Consider the following 23,125-nt stretch of genomic DNA (forward strand, 5'->3'; position numbering starts at 1 on the left):
GAAATTTTCTCTCGATCAATTACTTTATTTATGTTCAATTCTCTCAAACTTTAACACTCTCCATAAGACGCCCAACCCACTTTCTCATCAAATCTACTCTTTCTAGCTAGATACAAAGGCTGAATCTCGTGTTTTACTTCCTCGAGCTGAAACGATCATGACCCACTCTTAAGGATGCCAAATTAGTAATTTGGTTCAATACTTCTCTCTCGAGCAAGCACAAAACTTTGAACTATATTACACTAAACATGAAATAATGAAATTAAGCCACAATAATAATTCAGATCCACTTCAAATTAACACCATAATTCACTAATTGATAACACCCATTTAGTCAAATGCAATGGTCACATCGTCAAACCCCCAAGGTTAGGGTTTTAGCTAATCATTGTAAAGAGATGAAATTCAATACCTGCCACATTTTCCATAGCTGGGTAACTGAAATTTGAAAGTCAAAATTTAATACTATCTTCTCTATTACAAAACCCAAATGAAAAACTTTACCAAAATTACTTGGAATCAACAATAGCAGTGTTTTTGCTCTCTCATCAGAATTTCTAAAAAAATTCTCTCTCTTGCAAAAGTTAATTTATACAAGTCTGGACTGTGACTTTTGGGACCAATCGGCGAGGAAAGTCAGGCATCACAGATTGTCCATTCGTATCGCCTATATCAGGATTGCCGTTTCATTCTGGGATACGCCCTTTTGTCTTTTGACTCTCCCATCAAGGTTTCTCTGGATCTCCATCAGTACCTTTGGCTACATGGTCTGTAACACCCCATATTTTACGTGTACAAGTCCCACATATATGGAATTTGATTTAGCTTGGTGGTATAAGTAATGAACTTGATTTCCTAGATGAATGGTGACAATAAAGAAGCTATAAGGGTAACTCCCGTACATTGCAATATTGCACGATCGAGTGAATGTCAAATTTTAGAAGTATTTAAATTCTGGATCGAAGGGCAATATGTAAGTCTAAAAGTTAAGGTGGTCAAGTGTATATAAGTTTTGAGTTAAACTAAGGAGATTACACTCAGAAAACGAATAAAAGAATTTAGGTGCTTGTTGGACTTTATAAAGCTAGCATGTGTCACATACTTGCTTAGCTCAAATGGGCTAGGTAGATGGGGAAAATTAGTTCATGCATTAGTGGGCTCGCTTGAGGCCCAAATAAAATAAAAAGGAAAAGAGAATGGAGATGAGGCCTCACACCAATCTGTTCAAGTCCAACTACTTGAGCCCAATAAACACTAAGGCCCAAATTAAGGGTATAATTCTTGCCCATGGCTTAATATTAGAAAGGGGAAAGATTGCAGCCCAAGAGTACATAAAGGGCCCATTTTGTGTATATATAATTCCAAGCAGGTGCATCACCTACTTGGACCAATTTCATAAATTAGTGGCTGATATTAAAACTTAAGACGTGGGGAAAAGTAAGACCTTTATAATCCCCAAGTTGCTGGCCATTTCCTCACATTTAAGAATAGATAAAAATCAGATTTCTCTCTAAGATTCTCCTCTCTCTTTCAAATCATAGCAGCAACCACAAGTTTCCTAGGGTTCTTGGACAAACCCAAGCCCTTGCAAGGTAAGATAAGTGGAATTACTAATGGATTTAGCCTAATTCTCTCATGGAATGCTAGATAAACCTGTTAATTAGTTAAGAACAAGCAGAGGACTGAATTTGTCAAAAGTTTAATTGCTCACTTTCCTTTGTTATTGAGAGGCTTTTCTCCTTTTCTTTTGCCTATGTGAAGGGAAACTCAAGTTATTGAAAAGTGAAAAATTAAAGGAAAAATGAGTTATAGGAATTAAGGTAAAGTGACTGCCCTATCTTTGTCTTCCTTAAACGCGAGTCTAAGTATGATATTTTAAGTGTATTATTGATAAGAACTCTTGGGATGATGATGGGAAACTATGGTTTCACGTCCTCTATTGTATGTTGGATTGTTAGGACTGTTTTTGGGACAAGTTGATGTATAAACATATTGGGGACAACTTGGTTGATATCTGGAAAGGGTGTAAATTGCTGATATTGAAATATAGATGTGTAGTGTACAAATGCAATAAAAGAATGCGGGGATTGAAAGAACAAACTTAGTTTGGTAATTACGGGTTTGCTGCCCGAGCATTATTGTTGAGTGAGATTGGACTTCCTAAGCATGTTTAGTAACTACTAATACTAGTTTATCACCTACTCTATTGTAGATAAGTATTTGAAAAGAAATGAAGGTACTTTAAGGTAACTACAAGGTGGTACAACAAGGTATGTAAGAATTTTTGATTTCCTACTAATTGGCATGAAATCTAGACTTGTCCTCGACACATAGAGGCATCCTACCAGCTCCCACACGACTTATGACCTTGTCCTCACTCTTTAACTTGTCTGCACATTCCAATACATGTTCAGTGTCAAATATGTACATATATATTGAATATCCTACCTGAGTTCTTTTAAATAAATAAGGTCCATATGTTATTTCAGCTCTATGCATTTCACTAATTGTGTAACTACCCTCTACTTTGTTGTTCTTACATTATATGATTATTACGTGTCACTTGTTGACTACATAATCCCACAACTCAAAAATGCTATGACCACCAGAAGAATCATCTCAAATGTTAATAGAGATATATGAAATGAATCTGCTTATTGATGGGTGGTATCCTAGGGGTGGAAAATCATCTAGCATGGGTCGATCCCAATATTACGAGTGGTATCCCAGGGTTCAAAGGAAAGCCTAGCATGGGTTGATCCCTATTTATACGTCTTCCACTAATCAACTGGTCNNATTACGTGTCACTTGTTGACTACATAGTCCCACAACTCAAAAATGCTATGACCACTAGAAGAATCATCTCAAATGTTAATGGAGATATATGAAATGAATCTGCTTATTGATGGGTGGTATCCTAGGGGTGGAAAATCATCTAGCATGGGTCGATCCCAATATTACGAGTGGTATCCCAGGGTTCAAAGGAAAGCCTAGCATGGGTTGATCCCTATTTATACGTCTTCCACTAATCAACTGGTCATTTGTGTTATATGTTGTAAAGAATGATAAAGTAAAGAAAATAATGTAAAGTACCAGATTCCGTAATATGAGAAAAGGTGGTCTTGTATTCTTACATTGGTATATTATTTCATTTGAGTTCTTATTTTATTATATGATTTCATTTGAGTTCTTATTTTACATACGGTACTTTATGCCTTACATACTCAGTATGTCTCTCTCGGGGGACCTGCAATTCATGTTGCAGGTACAGGAGCTAGTAGACCTCCCCTGTAGGAGAACAGGACATCCAACAGCTATTGGTGAGCTCCAGGTTGATTCGGGGCTTTCCGAGTCTATAGCATGTATTTTTGTATTGTATAGTAGCTGAGTGTAAGGCGGGGCCTTTCCTGACCTTAACCCCATAATGTTTTATCATTTATAGGCTTTATAGACTATGTATAGTGAAGTGTGGTTGTGCCTCGTGTCTTAGACATCATGGTCCCAACGGCCAAGTCATGTGCACTTTCTTTTGGTTTGTTAATACTGTCTATTTTCAGGAAAACATGTTATCCACTATGGCAGCACCTTTAAATGTTCATAGATACAACATGATTACAGGTTGGTCCTCCCGAGCCTTCTCGACAATGGGTGTCGGTCCACCTTAATGGAATTTTGGACGTGACAAAAGTGGTATCAGAGCAGGTCATCCTAGGGAGTCTACAAAGTCGTGTCTCTGTAGATTCTTTCTTATGGATGTGTTGTGCACCACATTTATAAATAGGAGGCTACGTGGCATTTAGGAGTTGTCCCTTTTTTTTCATTCTTGAGATCGTGCCATAGCGCCAAATGCTATAGGTGGACCATGCTTAACCACTTAATTGTTTTGTTATACTACAAATGTCACATAAAAGGAAAAGTAAAAGCAAAGGAAAGCAAGTAGAAGTGGAGGCTGGAGAGGCCAGCCAAACTACCCTAGGTGAGTCCCAAGATGAGCCTCCTCCATCACAAACATTCCCATCATTCACCGGGTCATATCCTAATGAAGATCCGCAAGACTTTATTGATCAAATCCAACGAACTATGGATGTTATGCACGTGAGTGGTAAAGAAGTTGTTGAGCTAGCAACTTATAGATTAAAAGGTGTGACTATATTATGGTATGAAACTTGGAAGAAATCTAAGAGTACAGATGCTGCTTCAGCTACTTGGAAAGAATTTAAAAAGGCATTTCTTGATCATTATTTGCCATTGGAGATTCGAGAGGCCCGCACAGAACAGTTCTTAAATCTTCATCAAGGGGGTATGAGCGTGAGAGAATACAGTCTCCAATTTAATTCCTTGTCCAGGTATGCTCCCAATGTAGTTGCTACTATAGAGGATAGAGTTCATCGATATGTGGATAGATTGGATTCGTATTTATTTAGAGATTGTACTATTGCTTCTTTAAATGAAGACATGGATATTGCAAGGATGCAAGCTTTTGCACAGAAATTGGAGGAGAAAAAGTAGAGAAGAAGGGCACATGAGACAGAAAGGGGCAATCTAAGAGGGCTAGGTCTACCGGGCAGTTTACACCACCTCAAGGTGAGTTTAAGCCTTGGTTTTCTAATAGACCATCTAGGCTGTCATTTCCCTACTCTACAACTAGCGCTCCACCCCAATTTCATGGGCCGAGAGGCAATCAGTTTAGGCAAAAGAGTGAGAGCCAAGGTTCACGGACAACAGGATATCCAGAGCAGGGCAGCACAAGCCAATCAATGCCTCCTAGATAGCCTTGTAAACAATGTGGGAGGAGTCATCTAGGTATATGTCATATTGGAACAGATGCCTGTTATTGGTGTGGTATACCAGGGCACCTAATGAGAGATTGCCCTAAAAGGCGCATGGGTGATATAGCACAACCTACTAGATCAATTGTTGCATCGTCATCATCGGTGCCTCCTTTAGGTAGAGGTCTACAGGTTCCTACAGGTCATGGTAGAGGTGTTAGAGGAGAAACTAGTTCTAGTAGAGTCCAAAATCGCACATATGCTCTAGGAAGTCGACAGAACTTGGAGGCTTCACCTGACATAGTAACAGGTACATTATTCATCTTTTCACATAATGTATCTGCGTTACTTGATCCTGGTCCACACTATCGTATTTCACTCCACTAGTGGCTGGGAAGCTTAAATGAACACCAAAATTATTGAATAAACCATTGAAATGTCTACACCAACCTGTGAGTTTATTATTGCAAGAAGGGTCTATCGTAACTGCATAGTAACTATTTGTGATCGTGATATATTGGCTAACCTAATTGAACTAGATATGGTTGAATTTGATGTTATAATGGGTATGGATTTGTTGGCTTCTTGTATGCCACGGTGGATTGCCGAACTAAGAGAGTGCACTTTCACTTTCCAAATGAGGTAGTCCTTGAATGGGAAGGCAATGTTGCAGTGCCAAGGGGTAAGTTTTTTCTTATTTGAAGGTGAGGAAGATGATGTCGAAAGGGTATATATGTCATCTTGTTAGAGTGAGAGATGTGGAGGCAGAACCACCGACTCTTCAATCTGTTCCGGTAGTAAATGAATTTATTGATGTGTTTCCTGAAGAGCTTCTAGGTTTACCCCCAGAATGAGAAGTAGATTTTGGTATCGATTTAATTCCAGGCACTCAATCTATCTCTATTCCTTCGTCTAGAATGGTCCCGACAGAATTACGTGCATTAAAAGAACAATAAAAGGACTTGTTAGAAAAAGGAGTTTATAAGGCCTAGTGTGTCCCCATGGGGTGCACCAATGTTATTTGTACGTAAGAAGGACGGCATGTTGAGAATGTGTATCGACTACCGACAATTGAATAGAGTCATAATTAAGAATAAATATCCCCTCCCAAAATTGATGATTTGTTTGATCAGTTACAAGGTGCCAAGTGCTTTTCAAAAATTGACTTGAGATTAGGTTATCACCAAGTGATGGTAAAGGAGAAGGATATACCCAAGACAAATTTTCGAACACGGTATGGTCATTTCGAATTTCTCGTTATGTCATTTGAGCTAACAAATGCACCGGCAATTTTTATGGATTTGATGAATAGGCTGTTCAAGCCATTCTTGGATGTATTTGTGATAGTATTTAGAGATGATATCTTGGTGTATTCAAGATCAGAAGAGGACCATGCAAATCACTTACGATAGGTATTACATGTTCTTCATGATCAGTGGTTGTATGCCAAGTTCTCCAAATGTGAATTTTGGTTAAAATCAGTGGCGTTCTTTGGTCATATTGTATCTGATGAAGGAATAAGGGTTGATTCACAAAAGATAGAGGCCGTGAAAGATTGGCTAAGACCAACAACACCTATAGAGGTTTGTAGCTTCCTAGGGTTGGTAGGTTATTATAGAAGGTTCGTTGAAGGATTTTCTACTATTTCTGCATCTTTAACTAAGCTAACACACAAGGCAGCTAGGTTTTAGTGGAATGATTCATGTGAAAGAAGCTTACAAGAGTTTAAAAGTAGGCTAACTTTCGCACCTGTATTAGTACTTTCGGAAGGCACAAAGGAGTATGCAGTATTTTGTGATGCTTCAGGGGTTGGTTTAGGATGTGTACTCATGCATCATGGTAGAGTAATAACTTATGCTTCAAGACAACTGTGGCCACATGAGAGAAACTACCCAACACATGATCTTGAACTAGCAGCAGTTGTATTTGCTTTAAAGATATGGCACCACTATTTGTATGGGGTTCACGTTGACATATATACAGAGCATAAAAGTTTGCAATACATCTTCAAGCAGAAGGATCTGAATTTGAGGCAACGAAGATGGTTAGAGCTAATAAAAGATTATGACATTGATATACTATACCATCCAGGGAAAGCAAACGTAGTAGCCGATGCTCTCAGTCGCAAGACAATATCAAGTATTAATGAGCAAACCATGAAAAAAGAAGGGATGACGAAGGATCTACGTCAACTAGCTAGTTTGGGAGTTTGTCTTCTTGAAACCCCAAAAGAAGGGATTGTAGTGCATAATGCAGCAGAATCTTCATTAGTAGTTGAGGTGAAAGACAAGCAGTTCAAAGATCCTACTCTACAACGACTTAAGGAGAAGGTAAATCAAGCAGAACGCGCAATCCAAACACTTGAGGATATGCTTTGAGCTTGTGTATTAGACTTCAAAGGTAGCTGGGATGATCATTTTCCACTTATTGAGTTTGCCTATAGTAATAGTTATCATTCTTGTATCAAAATGGCACCTTATGAAGCTTTATATGGAAGGAAGTGCAGATCACCAATTGGTTGGTTTGAAGTAGGCAAAACTGCTTTATTTGGACCATACCTTGTTCTTCAAGCTATGGAAAAAGTTAAGGTGATACAACAACGGCTAGCAACAGCTCAAAGTCGATACAAATCTTATGCAGATGTTAGAAGAAGATGATTAGATTTTCTATAGGAGATTGGGTGCTCTTGAAAGTATTGCCAATGAAAGGGGTAATGAGATTTGGTAAAAAGGGAAAGTTGAGTCCACGCTACGTAGGACCATATAACATTATTTGAAGAGTTCGCCAAGTTGCATATGAGTTAGAGCTATCTCAGGAACTTTCAGCAGTTCATCCGGTGTTTCATGTCTTAATGCTTCGGAAGTGCGTAGGTGACCTATCCTATATCATTCCTATTGAAGATGTACAAGTTACAGGGGGTCTCACCTATGAAGAAGTAACTATTGCTATTCTAGATCGTCAAGTTAAAAGGCTAAGGAATAAAGAAATGAATTCAGTAAAGGTGCTTTGGAGGAACCAACAAGTGGAAAAAGTAACGTGGGAAGCTGAGGAAGCGATGAAATCCAAGTACCCTTATTTATTTGAACCTAAAGGGGAAGTCCAAGGTGCAGAACGGGGGCATTAATAGGTACACATGAGAGGGGTATTTCTTATGTGGTTAACATTTGATTTAAACTAAGGTTTGAACTTATTTAAGAAATCTGATTATGCTAGCATTCGAGGACGAATGTTCCTAAGGGGGGCAGGACGTAACACCCCGTATTTTATGTCTACAAGTCCTACACATATGGAACTTGATTTAGCTTGGTGGTATAAGTAATGAACTTGATTTCCTAGATGAATGGTGACAATAAAAAAGCTATAAGGGTAACTCCCGTACATTGCAATATTGCACGATCGATTGAACGTCAAATTTTAGAAGTATTTAACTTCTGGATCGAAGGGCAATATGTAAGTCTAAAAGTTAAGGTGATCACGTGTATATAAGTTTTGAGTTAAACTAAGGAGATTACGCTCGGAAAACGAATAAAAGAAGTGAGGTGCTTGTTGGACTTTATAAAGCTAGCAGGTGTCAATTACTTGCTTAGCTCAAATGGGCTAGGTAGATGGGGAAGACTAGTTCATGCATTAGTGGGCTCACTTGAGGCCCAAATTAAATAAAAAGGAAAAGGGAATGGAGATGAGGCCTCACACCAATATGTTCAAGTCCAACTACTTGAGCCCAATAAAGACTAAGGCCCAAATTAAGGGTATAATTCTTGCCCATGGCTTTATATTAGAAAGGGGAAAGATTGAAGCCCAAGATGAGTACATAAAGGGCCTATTTTGTGTATATATAATTCCAAGCAGGTACATCACCTACTTGGATCAATTTGACAAATTAGTGGCAGATATTAAAACTTAAGAGGTGGGGAAAAGTAAGACCTTTATAATCCCCAAGTTGCTGGCCATTTCCTCACTTTTAAGAATAGATAAAAATCAGATTTCTCTCTAAGCTTCTCCTCTCTCTTTCTAATCATGGTAGCAGCCACAAGTTTCCTAGGGTTCTTGGATAAACCCAAGCCCATGCAAGGTAAAATATGTGGAATTACTAATGGATTTAGCCTAATTCTCTCATGGAATGCTAGATAAACATGTTAATTAGTTAAGAACAAGCAGAGGACTGAATTTGTCAAAAGTTTAATTGCTCAAATTCCTTTGTTATTGAGAGGCTTTTCTCCTTTTCTTTTGCCTATGTGAACGGAAACTCAAGTTATTGAAGAGTGAAAAATTAAAGGAAAAATGAGTTATAGGAATTAAGGTAAAGTGACTGCCTTATCTTTGTCTTCCTTAAACGCGAGTCTAAGTATGATATTTTAAGTGTATTATTGATAAGAACTCTTGGGATGATGATGGGAAACTATGGTTTCACGTCCTCTATTGTATGTTGGATTGTTAGGACTGTTTTTGGGACAAGTTGATGTATAAACATATTGGGGACAACTTGGTTGATATCTGGAAAGGGTGTAAATTGCTGATATTGAAATATAGATGTGTAGTGTACAAATACAATAAAAGAATGTGGGGATTGAAAGAACAAACTTAGTTTGGTAATTACGGGTTTGCTGCCCGAGCATTATTGTTGAGTGAGATTGGACTGCCTAAGCATGTTTAGTAACTACTAATACTAGTTTATCACCTACTCTATTGTAGATAAGTATTTGAAAAGAAATGAAGGTACTTTAAGGTAACTACAAGGTGGTACAACAAGGTATGTAAGGATTTTTGATTTCCTACTAATTGGCATGAAATCTAGACTCGTCCTCGACACATAGAGGCAACCTACCATCTCCAACATGACTTATGACCTTGCTCTCACTCTTTAACATGTCTGCACGTTCCAATACATGTTCATTGTCAAATATGTACATATACATTGAATACCCTGCATGAGTTCTCCTTTTAACTAAATAAGGTCCATATGTTATTTCAGCTCCTATGCATTTCACTAATTGTGTAGCTACCCTTTACTTTGGTGTTCTTACATTATATGATTATTACATGTCACTTGTTGACTACGTAGTCCCACAACTCAAAAATGGTATGACCACCAGAAGAATCATCTAAATTTGTCGTGGACGTCCGTCAAGACCTTGGCTATGGTGCCGGTTGGTCCAAACGGGTAAACCGACCTATTTTCATTATCAAATGAGCACCGGAGCGGGTAAACCCCTTGTTTTGCCGATTTGTGTGTGCTATAGTCCATGGATCTAGTGGTGATCTGTATTTTCGTCATCATTTTTGCCAAAATTATTTGTGGATGTCCGTCAAGACCTTAGCTATGGAGCCGGTTGGTCTAGATGGGCAAACAGCCCCATTTTCATGGTCAAATGTGCCCCGGAGCAGGTAATCCCCCCTAGTTTGCTGATTTTCGTGTGCTTAGTCCATGGATCGTTTGGTGATCAAGATTTTCAACGTCCTTTTTCCCAAAATTCTTTGTGGACATCCGTCAAGACCTTAGCTATGGAGTCGATTGGTCACAATAGTTAAACCAGCCATTTTCAATGTCAAACAATCCCCGGATCGAGTGAACCCGCAGTTTTGCAAATTTTCGTGTACTATAGTCAATGGATATTTTAGTGATTCGGATTTTCGACTTCATTTTTGCCAAAATATTTCGTTCACCTCTGTCAAGACCTTAGCTATCGAGCAGGTAGGTCCCAACAGGAAAATTGGCCCATTTTCAGGGTTGAACAATCCCCGGAGCGGGTAAACCCTCTGTTTTGCCAATTTTCTTGTGCTATAGTCCATTGATCTTTTGGTGATGCGGATTTCAAATGTCATTTTTGCCAAAAAATTTTGTGGACATTCGTCAATACCTTAGCTATGGAGATGGTTGGTCACGACGGGAATAGCGAGCCATTTTCTAGGTCAAACGATCCCCGGAGCAGGTGAACCCCCCATTTTACCAATATTCGTGTGCTATAGTCCATAGAACTTTTGGTGATCCAAATTTCCGACATCATTTTTGCCAAAAAAAATCATGGACGTCCGTCAAGACCTTAGCGATGGAGCTGGTTAGTCCAGACGGGAAAACCCGCCTATTTTCATGGTCAAATGAGCCACAAAGTGGATAAACCCCCAATTTTGTTGATTTTCGTGTGCTATAGTCCATGCATCTTTTGGTGATCTAGATTTCCGACGTCAGTTTTGAGGAAAGTTTTCATGGACGTCCGTCAAGACCTTAGCTTTGGAGCCGATTGGTTCGGATAAGCAAACCGGCCCATTGTCAAGGTCAAAAGAGTCACGGAGAGAGTAAACCACCCATTTTGCCAATTTTCATTTGCTATATAGTCCATGGATCTTTTGGTGATCCGGATTTTCGACGTCATTTTTGCCAAAAAATTTCATAGACGTTCGTCAAGACCTTAGATATGGAGCCAGTTTGTCTCAATGAGGAAACCGGCCTATTTTCAAGGTAAAACGATCCCTGGAGCTGGTAAACCCCCTGTTTTACCAATTTTTTTGTGTGCTACCATGGATATTTTGGTCATCCAAATTTTTGACGTCATTTTTGCCAAAGATTTTTGTGGACGTCTGTCAAGACCATAACTTTGGAGCTGGTTGGTCTCGACAGGCAAACTGGCCCAATGGCAATGTCAAAGGATCCCCAGAGTGTGTTAACCCTCTGTTTTGCCAATTTTGTGTGCTATAGTTCATGGATATTTTGGTGATCCAGATTTTTGACGTCATTTTTGTCGAAATTTTTCCTGGACATCCATCAAGACCTTAGATATGGAGCCCGTTGGTCCCGATGGGCAAACCGGTCCATTTTCAAAGTCAAATGTTCCCCGGAGCGGGTAAACCCCCATTTTGCCGATTTTCGTGTGTTAAAGTCAATGGATCTTTTGGAGGTCTAGATTTTCGATGTCATTTTTGCCAAAAAAAATTTGTGGACGTCAGTAAACACCTTAGCTATGGAGGTGGTTGGTCCCGACGAGCAAACCGGCCATTTTCAATGTCAAACGATCCCAGGAACGGGTAAACCCCCCGTTTTGCCAATTTTCGTGTGTTATAGTCCATAAATCTTTTAGTGATCTAGATTTACAACGTCTATTTTGCCAATTTTTTTCGTGAACGTTTGTTAAGACCTTTGCTCTGGAACCGGTTGGTCCCGATAGGTAAACGGCCATTTTCAACGTCAATTGAACCCCGAATCGGGTTAACCCCCCTATTTGTCTATTTTCGTGTGCTATAGTACATGGATCTTTTAGTGATCCAGATTTTCGACATCTATTTTGGTGAAATTTTTTGTGGACGTCCATCAAGCCCTTAGATATGGAGTCGGTGGTCCAGATGGGCAAACCGACCAATTTTCATGGTCAAATGATCCCCGGAGTGGGTAATCCCCCTTTTTTGCCGATTTTCGTGTGTTATAGTCAATGGATCTTTGGATGATCTAGATTTCTGACGTCTTTTTTGCCGAAATTATCCATGGACGTCCGTCAAGACCTTAGCTATAGAGCTGATTGGTCCCGACAGGGAAACAGGCCATTGTTCAACTTCAAACGAGCCTCAAATCTAGTAAACCCCTCATTTTTCTGATTTTCGTGTGCTATAGTCCATTAATATTTTGGTAATCTAGATTTTCGACGTCATTTTTGCCAAAAAAAATTTTGGACGTCTATCAGACGTTCTCTATGGAGCCGGTTGGTCCCGATGGGAAAATTGGACCATTTTCAAGTTTAAAGAAATCCCTGAACGGGTCAACCCCCAATTTTGCCGATTTTCATGTGCTATAGTCCATGGATCTTCTGGTTATCCGGAAAACCGATGTCAGTTTTGCTAAAAAATTTCATGGACGTTCGTTAAGATTTTAGCTATGGAGCCGGTTGGTCTTGACTGGTAAACAAGCCAATTTTTGAGGTCAAACGATACCCGAAGTGAGTTAACCCCTAGTTTACCTATTTTCGTCTGTTTAGTCCTTGGATTTTTGGTGATACGGAATTTCGATGTCTTATTTGCCAAAAAATTTTATGGACATCCGTCAAAACTTTAGCTATGGAACCGGTTGGTCTCAACGGGCATACCAGCCTATTTGCAAGGTCAAATGAACCTAGAGTGGGTAAACCCCCGTTTTGCTTATTTTCATTTGCTACAATCCATTCATCTTTTGGTGATCAAAAATTCCGACGTCATTTTTTCAAAAAAGAATCATGGTCATCAATCAAGACCTTAGCTATGGAACTGGTTGGTCCCGACTGCCAAACCAGCTCATTTCAATGTCAAACGATCCCCGGAGCGGGTGAACCCCTTTTTTTTTCATTCTTCATCTAGTATAGTCCATGGATCTTCTAGTGATTTGGTTTTCTGATGACATTTTTTCCAAAAAAATTCATGTTCGTCCGTCAAGACATTAGCTTTGGAGCAAATTGGTTCTTACGGAAAGACCGGCACATTTTCAAAGTCAAATGAGCCCTAGAGCAGGTAAACCCCCTATTTTGCTGATTTTCGTGTGCTATAGTCCATTGATTTTTTGGTTATCTAGATTTTCGAGGTCTTTTGTGCCGAAAATTTTCATGGATGTCCGTCAAAACTTAGCTATGGAGCTGGTTGGTCCCGATGGGAAAAGCGCCCCATTTTCAAGGTCAAATGATCCCCAGAGTGGGTCAACCCTTGTTTTGCCGTTATTCATGTGCTATAGTCCAGGGATCTTTTGGTAATCTGGATTTGTAACGTCATTTTGGCCAAGAATTTTCGTGGAAGTCCGTCAAGACCTCATCTACGGAGCTGGGGTGCCAATGGGTAAACCAGCCCATTTTCAAGGTCGAACGATCCCCTGAGTGGGTAAAGCCCTTGTTTTGCCAATTTTCGTGTGCTATAGTCCATGGATCTTTTGGTGATCCAGATTTCTGACGTCATTTTACCGAAATATTTAATAGACGTCCGTCAAGACCTTAGCTATGGAGTCGGTTGGTCTTAATGGGAAAACCGGCCCATTTTCAAGGTCAAATTATCCTCGGAGCGGGTAAACCTATTGTTTTGCCAATTTTCGTGTGCCATAGTCCATGGATCTCTTGGTGATCCGCATTTCCGACGTCATTTTTGTCGAAATTATTTGTTCACGTCCGCCAAAACCTTAGCTACGGAGCCGATTGGTCCAGATGGGCAAACCGCCCCATTTTCATGGTCAAATGATCCCCGGAGCAGGTAGACCACCCGTTTTGCTAATTTTCGTGTGCTATAGTCCATGGATCTTTTGGTTATCCAGATTTTTTACCTCTTTTTTGCCAAATTTTTTTGTGGGCGTCCGTCAAGACCTTAGCTATGGAGCCGATTGGCCCAGACGTGTAAACTAGTAATTATCAATGTCAAACGATCCCCAGATCGGGTAAACCTGCCATTTTGCCGATTTTCGTGTGCTATAGTCCATGGATCATTTAGTGATGCGGATTTTCGATGTCATTTTTGCCAAAATATTTCATGGACGTTCGTCAAGACTTTAGCTATGGAGCAAGTTGGTCCTAATGGGAAAACTGGCCCATTTTCAAGGTTAAACAATTCCCGGAGCGGTTAAACCCCCTGTTTTGCAGATTTTCGTGTGCTATAGTCCATAGATCTTTTGGTGATCCAAATTTCCAATGGCATTTTTGCCAAAAAAATTCATGGAAGTCCGTCAAAACTTTAGCTATGGAGCCGATTGGTCTCAATTGGGAAACCGGCCCATTTTCAAGGTCAAATGAGCCTCGGAGAGGGTAAACCACCCGTTTTGCCGATTTTCGTGTGATATAGTCCATGGATCGTTTGGTGATCCGCAATTCCGACGTTATTTTTGCTGAAATATTTTATGTACGTCCATCCAGACGGGCAAACCCGCCCATATTCATGTTCAAAAGAGCCCCGAAGCGGATAAACCCCCCGTTTTGCTGATTTTTATGTGCTATAGTCCATGGATCTTATGGTGATCCGAATTGCCGACGTCCTTTTTGCCAAAAATTTTCATGGACGTCAGTAAAGACCTTAGTAATGGTGTCGGTTGGTCCTGACGGGAAAACCATCCCATTTTCAAAGTAAAATATGCCTCGGAGCGGGTAAACCCTCCATTTTGCCGATTTTCGTGTGCATAGTCCAAGGATCTTTTGGTGGTTTGGATTTCCGTTGTCATTTCTGCCAAAAGTTTTCATGTACGTCTGTCAATACCTAAGCTATGGAGCTAGTTGGTCTCAATGGGTAAACCTGCCCATTTTTAAGGTCAAATGAGCCTTAGACCGGGTAAACGACCCGTTTTGTCGATTTTCGTGTGCTATAGTCCATGAATCTGTTGGTGATACGCATTTCCGATGTCATTTTTGCCAAAATTTTTCGTGGACATCCGTCAAGACCTTATGTATTGTCGGTTGGTCCAGATGGGTAAACCACCCCATTTTCATGGTCAAATGAACCCCAAAGTCGATTGGTCCCGACGGACAAACCGACCTATTTCGAAGGTCAAAAGACCCCAGAGCAGGTAAACCTCCCATTTTACCAATTTTCGTGTGCTATAGTGATCCGAATTTCCCACGTCATTATTGCTAAAAAAATTTGTGGATGTCCATCAAGACCTTAGCTATGCATCTGGTTAGTCTCGATGGGCAAACTGGCCCATTTTAAGGTCAAAAGATCACCGGAGCAGGTAAACCCCCCATTTTACCGATTTTATTGTGCTATAGTGATCCAAATTTTCGATGTCATTTTGATTAATTTTTTGTGGACGTCCATCAAGACCTTAGCTATAGAGTCGGTTGGTCCCGATGGAAAAACTGGCCCATTTTCTAGGTCAAACAAACCCCGGAGTTGGTAAACCCCCTGTTTTACTGATTTTCGTTTGCTATAGTGAATGGATCTTTTGGTCATCCAGATTTCCAACGTCATTTTGGCTAAACTTTTTCGTGAACATCCGTCAAGACCTTAGGTATGAAGCTGGTTGGTCCCGACGGATAAATCGGTCCATTTTCAAGGTCAAACGATCCCTGGAGTGGGTAAACCCCTCATTTTGCCAATTTTTGTGTGCTATAGTCCATGGATCTTTTGGTGATCCGAATTTCAGAAGTTACGTTTGTTGAAATCTTTCATGGACATTCGTCAAGACCTTAGCTTTGTAGCTGGTTGGTCCCGACGAGCAAACCTACCCATTTTCAAGGTCAAACGATCCCCAAAGCGGGTAAACCCCCTGTTTTGCCAATTTTTGTGTGCTAGTTCATGGATATTTTGGTCATCCAGATTATTGATGTCATTTTTGCCGATGTTTTTCGTGGACGTCCGTGAAGACCTTAACTATTGATCCGGGTTGTCACGACAAGCAAACCGGCCTATTTTGCCAATTTTTGTGTTCTATAGTCCATTGATCTTTTGGTGATTCGGATTGCCGAAGTCATTATTGCCAAAGAATTTCATGGACGTTCGTCAAGACTTCAACTATGGAGCTGGTTTGTATCGATTCAAAAATCGGCCCATTTTCAAAGTCAAATATACCCCGGAGCGGGTAAACCCCCATTTTGCTGATTTTTGTGTGCTATAGTGCATGGATCTTTTGGTGGTCTGGATTTCCAATGTCATTTTTGCCGAAATTTTTCTTGGACGTCAGTCAGGACCTTAGCTATAGAGCCGGTTGGTGTCAACTGGAAAACCAGCACATTTCCAAGGTCAAATGACCCTCGGAGCGGGTAAACCACCCGTTTTGCCGATTTTCCTGTGCTATAGTCCATGGATCTTTTGCTGATCCGCATTTTCGACGTCACTTTTGTAAACAAATTTCGTAGACGTCCGTCAAGACCTTAGTTATGGAGTCGGTTGGTCTAGATGGCAAACCGCACAATTTTAATGGTCAAATGAACCCCAGAGCGGGTAAACCCCCCGTTTGGTAGATTTTCGTGTGCTATAGAACATGGATCCTTTGGTGATCCAGATTTCCGATGTCCTTTTTGCTGAAATTTTTCGTGGATGTCCAACAAGACCTTAGCTATGGAGTCGGTTGCACCCGATGGGTAAAACAACCATTTTCAATGTAAAACAATCCTCGAATCGGGTAAACCTACCGTTTTGCCCATGTTCGTGTGCTATAAGTCCATCGATCTTTAAGTGATCCGAATTTCCGTCATCATTTTTGCCAATTTTTTCATTGTCGTCCATCATGAACTTAGTTATGGAGTAGGATGGTCTCAACGGGAAAACAATCCCATTTTTAAGATCAAACAAACCCCGGAGGGGGTAAACCCCCCATTTTGTCGATTTTCGTATGCTATAGTCCATGGATCTTTTGGTGATCCGGATTTCTGACGTCATTTTTGCCTAAAAAATTTGTGGACGTCCGTCAAGACTTTATCTGTGGAGAAGGTTGGTCCAGACCAGAAAACCGGCCTATTTTCAAGGTGAAACGATCCCCGGAGCGGGTGAACCTCTTGTTCTACCGATTTTCGTGTCCCATAGTCCATGAATCTTTTGGTGATCCAGATTTTCGACGTCATTTTTGCAAAAAAAATTAGTGGACATCCGTCAAGACTTTAGCTATTGGGTCATTGGTCCAGACAGGCAAACCTTCCCATTCTCATGGTCAAATGAACCCCGGAGAGGGTAAACCCCCCGTTTTGCTGATTTTCTTGTGCTATAGTACATGGATCTATTGGTGATCCAAATTTCCGACGTCTTTTTTGCTAAAATTATTCATGGACGTCTGTCAAGAGCTTAGATATTGAGTCGGTTGGTCCTGATGGGCAAACCATCCATTTTCAATGTCAAACTATCCCCATTTCGGGTAAATCCCCCATTTTGCCGATGTTCTTTTGCTATAGTCCATGGATCTTTTGGTTATCCGGATTTCTGACGTCATTTTTGCCAAATATTTTTATGGACGTCCGTCAAGCCTTAGCTATAGAGCCGGTTGGTCCCACGGGAAAACTGGCCCATTTTAAACTTCAAACAAGCCTCGGAGCGAGTAAAACCCCGTTTTATCAAAATTTCGTGAGCTATAGTCAATGGATTTTTTGGTGATCCGTATTTCCCAAGTTAGTTTTGCTAAGAATTTTTGTAGACGTTCGTCAAGACCTTATCTTTGGAGTCGGTTGGTCTGGACGAGCTAACCGGCTCATTCTCAAGGTCAAACGAGTCATGAAATGGGTAAACCCCCCCCCCCCATTTTGCTGAATTTCGTGTGCTATAGTCCATGAATCTTTTGGTGATCTAAATTTTTTACATTATTTTTGCCAAAATTTTTTGTGGACGTCCGTCAAGAACTTAGCAATGGATCTGGTTGCTCCTGACGTGGAAACCGGCACATTTTCATGAACAAACTAATCTCAAAGCGTGTAAACCCCCATTTTACAAATTTTTGTTTACTATAGTTCGTAGATCTTTTGGTGATCCATATCAGGCAAACCAGCCTATTTTCATCGTCAAATGAGCCCCGGAGCGGATAAACCCCCTATTTTGCTGATTTTCGTGTGCTATAGTCAATGGATCTTTTGGTGATCCATATTTCCAACGTTAGTTTTGCTAAGAAATTTTGTGAACGTTCGTCAACGGGCCATTGTTATTTCCACGGACCGTGGTACCTACCGTGAAGTTAAACCAGTATAAAAGCAGGAGAGTTAAAAGAAGGTTTGAAAACAAGTGAAGACCACGAGTGACTTCACGGGCTGTGACACTCACTACAGACTGTGGTGTCTCTCGTGGTACATTCCAGTGACCAAGTTTGAAGACCCACTCTAGGGAAGATCCAAGGCAACATCACAGAGGGATTCACGGTCCATGAATCCCTTGACGGAATGTGATAGTGGTTGTGACAAGGCCCGACAAATCAGTCCTAACTTGATTAGGACTCATTTTAAACATTTTATTTTGAATTAATTTAGGTCGTTTTTTAATTCATGAGGGAATTTCTAACGTTACACAACGAGGAACGGAGGAAAACTTGAGTTGGAGATTTTGGAATCAGATTATTGTCTTCGGTGGGACATAGTTCCTTTCGATCTTGAGACTATCAAGTGGTTGTTGATTTACCGATTATTTTTGTAAGTAAATCTTAATATGTTTTCATTATCTATGATTGATTCTTTGCATAAAAACATGAGTGGCTAAACGTCATGACTGGGTGTGTGGGATCTATGATGATATTCTAGTTGTGATTCCGTAAAATGAGTAAAAAGACAATCTTTGTTTACAACCTGTAGTTTACAACTTTCATTATCATTTTAGTATATTGAGTGCACGCTTTAGACAGGCCTGTATTTGGTGTTTGTTCGAGAGAAAAGCACTAGTTGGGAAAAAGCTAAACTAAGTTTACGAATTGGAGTTAAAGTCGGATTTTGAGAGAAGGGATCTTTAACACTGGATTAAATTAAGCGAAGTCCAATATCGATAACACTTTAAGTTTGAGAGAATTAGAGTGGATATTATCTAATTAGGCTGAGAAGCGTTAGATTTATCTAAATCGCAAAGAGTCTGTAAACATTGATTTTCTTGACACTCAATTTACGGAAGAGCGTTATAATCGACGTCATGGTGAACACAAAACCGGGTTTCTTTAAACTCATTGAATCAACTTACAACGATATCTTTTGTGAACTGTGTAACTAAGTTTTGACTGGAAGTACTTCCTGATATAATACTTTTCAATTAAACCCAATTTTACTTTCCTTGTTAATTGTTTAGGCAATAGTAACGACAATTGAGTAAATGCAATAGTGAAACTTTATCTGTAAAGAAATCCTCTGTGGGATCGACCTCAACTCTAGTTGAGTTCTGTAAATTGACAGCAACCGTTTACACTCCTTATTTGGAGTGTAAGTTTGGACGTATCATAGCTTTGTTAAGGGTGCAACATTGGAAGAGAATCCCTTAACGAACCTTCTGTAATAACCTTCTAATCCAAGAAAACTATGAATCTCTGTAGGCGTTGTAGGTCTCGGCCTGTTTTTCATGGCTTCTATCTTCTGGTTATCAACAATTATTCCTTCATCGGATACAATATGACCTAATAATACCACAGATTTTAACCAGAACTGACATTTAGAGAACTTTGCATACAACTTACGATCACGAAGAATTTGTAAAACATTCTGCATGTGATTAGCATGGTCCTCTTCCTATCTTGAATACACCAAAATGTCATCTATGAATACTATCACGAACAAATATAAAAATGGCTTGAACACCCTATTCATCAAATCCATAAAAGTTTTTGGTGCATTTGTTTGCCCGAATGACTTGACTAAAAACTCAATTTGACCATACCATGTTCAAAAAGTTGTCTTGGTACATCTTTGTCTTTGACCCTGACTTGGTGATAACCCGACCTCAGGTCGATCTTTGAAAAACACCTAGCACCTTGTAACTGATCAAACAAATCATCAATTCTAGGGAGGGAATATTTGTTCTTAATTGTTACCTTATTCAACTGCCGGTAATCGATACACATTCTTAACGAACCATCTTTCTTGCGTAAATATAAAACTGGTTCTCCCCATGCACAAGTAGACTTTGAGGGTACTTATAATATATTGCCATTATGTTATGATGATTTCTGACATACCAGGCCTTATGAATCCTTTTTCTAATAAGTCTTTTAATTGCTCCTTCAACTCCCGTAATTCTGCCGGGGCCATTCTATACGGAGGAATGGAGATAGGTTGAGTAACTGGAATCACATCAATACCAAACTTTACTTCTCATTCTGGAGGCAAACCTGGAAGATCTTCAAGAAATACATCAGGAAACTCATTCACTACCGGAATGGATTGAAGAGTTGGTGGCTCTGCAACTATATTTTTCAGTCTAACTAGATGACATATGTATCCTTTGGGCATCATCTTCTTCACCGTAAGATAAGAAATAAATTTACCTCCTGGTGTCCCAATATTACCATTCCATTCAAGGACTACCTCTTTTGGAAAATGGAAATACACCATCTTAGTTCGACAATCTACCGTGGCATAACAAGAAGCTAACCAATCAATACCCATTATAACATCAAATCTGCCATTTCTAGCTCAACAAGGTCAGCCAATGTATCACGATCACAAGTAGTTACAATGCAATTACGATAAACCCTTCTAGCTATAATAGAGTCACCAATCGGTGTAGACACTTCAAATGGCTTCACTAATAATTCTGGTGTTCTTTTGAAGTTTTCAGCAATCAATGGAGTAACATATGATAGTGTAGACCCCGTATCAATTAATGCATATACAATATGTGAAAAGATGGACAATGTACCTATAACGACATCCGGTGAGGCTTCTAAATTTTGTCGATCCCCTAGAGCATATGTGCGATTCTGAACTCCACTAGAACTAGCTGCTCCCCTAGCTCATGACCAGTAGGCATTTGTCCCCTACCAAAAGAAGGTTCTGATAATGATGATGCAACAACTGATCTAGTAGGTTGTGCCACACCACCCACACCCCTATGAGCGCAACATCTCTTCATATGACCCAGTGTACCACACCAAAAACAAACATATGTCCCAAACCTAAATGCACCTAGATGATTCCTTCCACATTGTTTACAAGGCTATCGAGGAAGCCTTGATTGGCTCATACTTCCCTGCTATTGATGACCCGCTATTTGTGAACCTTGGCTTTCACTTCTTTGCCCAAACTGATTTCCCCTAAACCCTTGAAACTGAGGTGGGGCATTAGCTGATGATGACCTAGGTGGTCTGTTAAAGAACCAAGGCCTAAACTCACCTTGGGATGGTGTAAACTGCCCCATGGATCTGGCCATCTTAGAATGCCCTATTTCTGACTCTTGTGTCCTTCTTCTTTGCCTTTGCTCCTTTAACTTTTGAACAAAAGCTTGCATCCTTGCCATATCCATATATTTATTCAACGAAGCAATGGTACTGTCTCTAACCAGATCTGAATCTAATCTATCCACATATCTATGAACTTTATCCTCCATAATAGCTACTACATTAGGAGCATACCTGGCCAAGGAATCAAATTTGAGATTGTACTCTATCACACTCATACTTCCTTGGTGGAGATTTAAGAACTGATCCTCACGGGCCTCTCAGATCTCCAATGGCAGATATAACTTGCAGTACACATGCTGCAACGTGCAAGGCATCACATCACCTTCCGAGCTAGTTTAAACCAACGCTAATCATATAAGAAACATGGTCCCTCACCTATACTATAAGACTATTGTAACGACCCAAAAAAATTAACTAGTGAAACTAGAGCCTCACATGTGAGTTTGGAGTTGAGAACTTGATGAAATGATGAGAAATGACAGTGACGTCCGGAAACTAGTCGTTTGAACTAGTAAATTGTAAGGGTCTTGTCATTGAAGTTTGGAGTGTTGTTTAAGGGCTTAAGGGGTTGATTAGCTAGTTGATTAATCACCTTTATAAGCTAGAAAGACCTTAAGCTAGGTCATGAAATCATTTAGAACCGAGACCCTCAAAACAGTCCCCTAAAAATAGTTTTTAGTTTTAAGTTAGGAGTGAGGGTCAACTTTAAATGGTCATATCTTTTAGTTCAAAATGAATTAGGTGGACCATTACCTATCCAATTAAAGGTATCTGAGTCCTCTTTCCAACGCCACCAAGTTTTCCCTTTTCCGATCTCGGAGTAAAACGTTATGCCCAAAATATTGAAGCACTATCAGGCTGAAAAAAAAGTGCGAACTAAGACGGGATGGGGTAGAATTTTTTTAGTTAAGACTTTATGGGTCCTTAGTCCTTTTCCAAAATTGACCCTATGTTATTTTATTCTTTTCCTAGCAACTATAAGACCTTTTTATGACTTAATTCCTTTCATTTAAGCCACTCCTCTTAGGATTAAAAAGAAACCCATCTCCTTTCATATATTTCTCTCTAACTCAAGGAAGAAGAGGAATTGGAGCTAGGATTGAAGATTTCGAGTGCTTCTTCTTCAATTTTCGTGGGTTTTCAACTTAGAGGCATGGGGATCCTTATCCTTGATTATTCTTTCTTTCAAGAAACCCAATCAAAAGGTTTTCAAGGTTTTTCAAATACACACAAAAACCTATTTCGATTTTAGCATGGGTTCTTGCATAAAAAGGTTTTAAATGATGATTTATATGGTTATTAATGATTATTAATGGTTTTTAGAAAGAAATTCCCATGAACCCATGTCTTCTCAAATTCTCTAAATTTGTCCTAAAGTGGGTGTATTGATTTTGTGTAATTAATGGACGATTATTGTGTAGATTGTTGTGGACTGTTCATATATGTATTTATCTATGTGGAATTGTTAAGAATTGTTAGTGAATTGAAGGATGTGGGATGTTAGCCTTGAATGGACAAAATTGTGAATTGGTCTTCATGTTTATTATTGGCTTATGCTTAGCTTAGCTTGTATAGTTGAATGTTGTTA

General features: G+C 39.7%; 1 protein-coding gene across 1 annotated transcript; it reads left to right on the plus strand.

The window, feature by feature from the left end:
• The first annotated feature begins 7,237 nt into the window (after positions 1 to 7,237).
• On the plus strand, positions 7,238 to 7,893 carry LOC125856020 (uncharacterized). Its single transcript, XM_049535625.1, has 2 exons — positions 7,238 to 7,411; positions 7,585 to 7,893. The coding sequence occupies exons 1-2, from the start codon at positions 7,238 to 7,240 to the stop codon at positions 7,891 to 7,893; spliced, it is 483 nt and encodes a 160-aa protein (XP_049391582.1).
• Positions 7,894 to 23,125: the final 15,232 nt, after the last annotated feature.

Source organism: Solanum stenotomum, chromosome 2, assembly GCF_019186545.1.
Source record: "Solanum stenotomum isolate F172 chromosome 2, ASM1918654v1, whole genome shotgun sequence".
Taxonomy (NCBI): domain Eukaryota; kingdom Viridiplantae; phylum Streptophyta; class Magnoliopsida; order Solanales; family Solanaceae; genus Solanum; species Solanum stenotomum.

Coding starts and splice junctions, on each gene's coding strand:
- LOC125856020 (XM_049535625.1), top strand. CDS start 7,238: ATGGCACCTTATGAAGCTTTATATGGAAGGAAGTGCAGATCACCAATT. Junction 7,412..7,584: donor GATACAAATCTTATGCAGAT/GTTAGAAGAAGA, acceptor GAGCTATCTCAG/GAACTTTCAGCAGTTCATCC.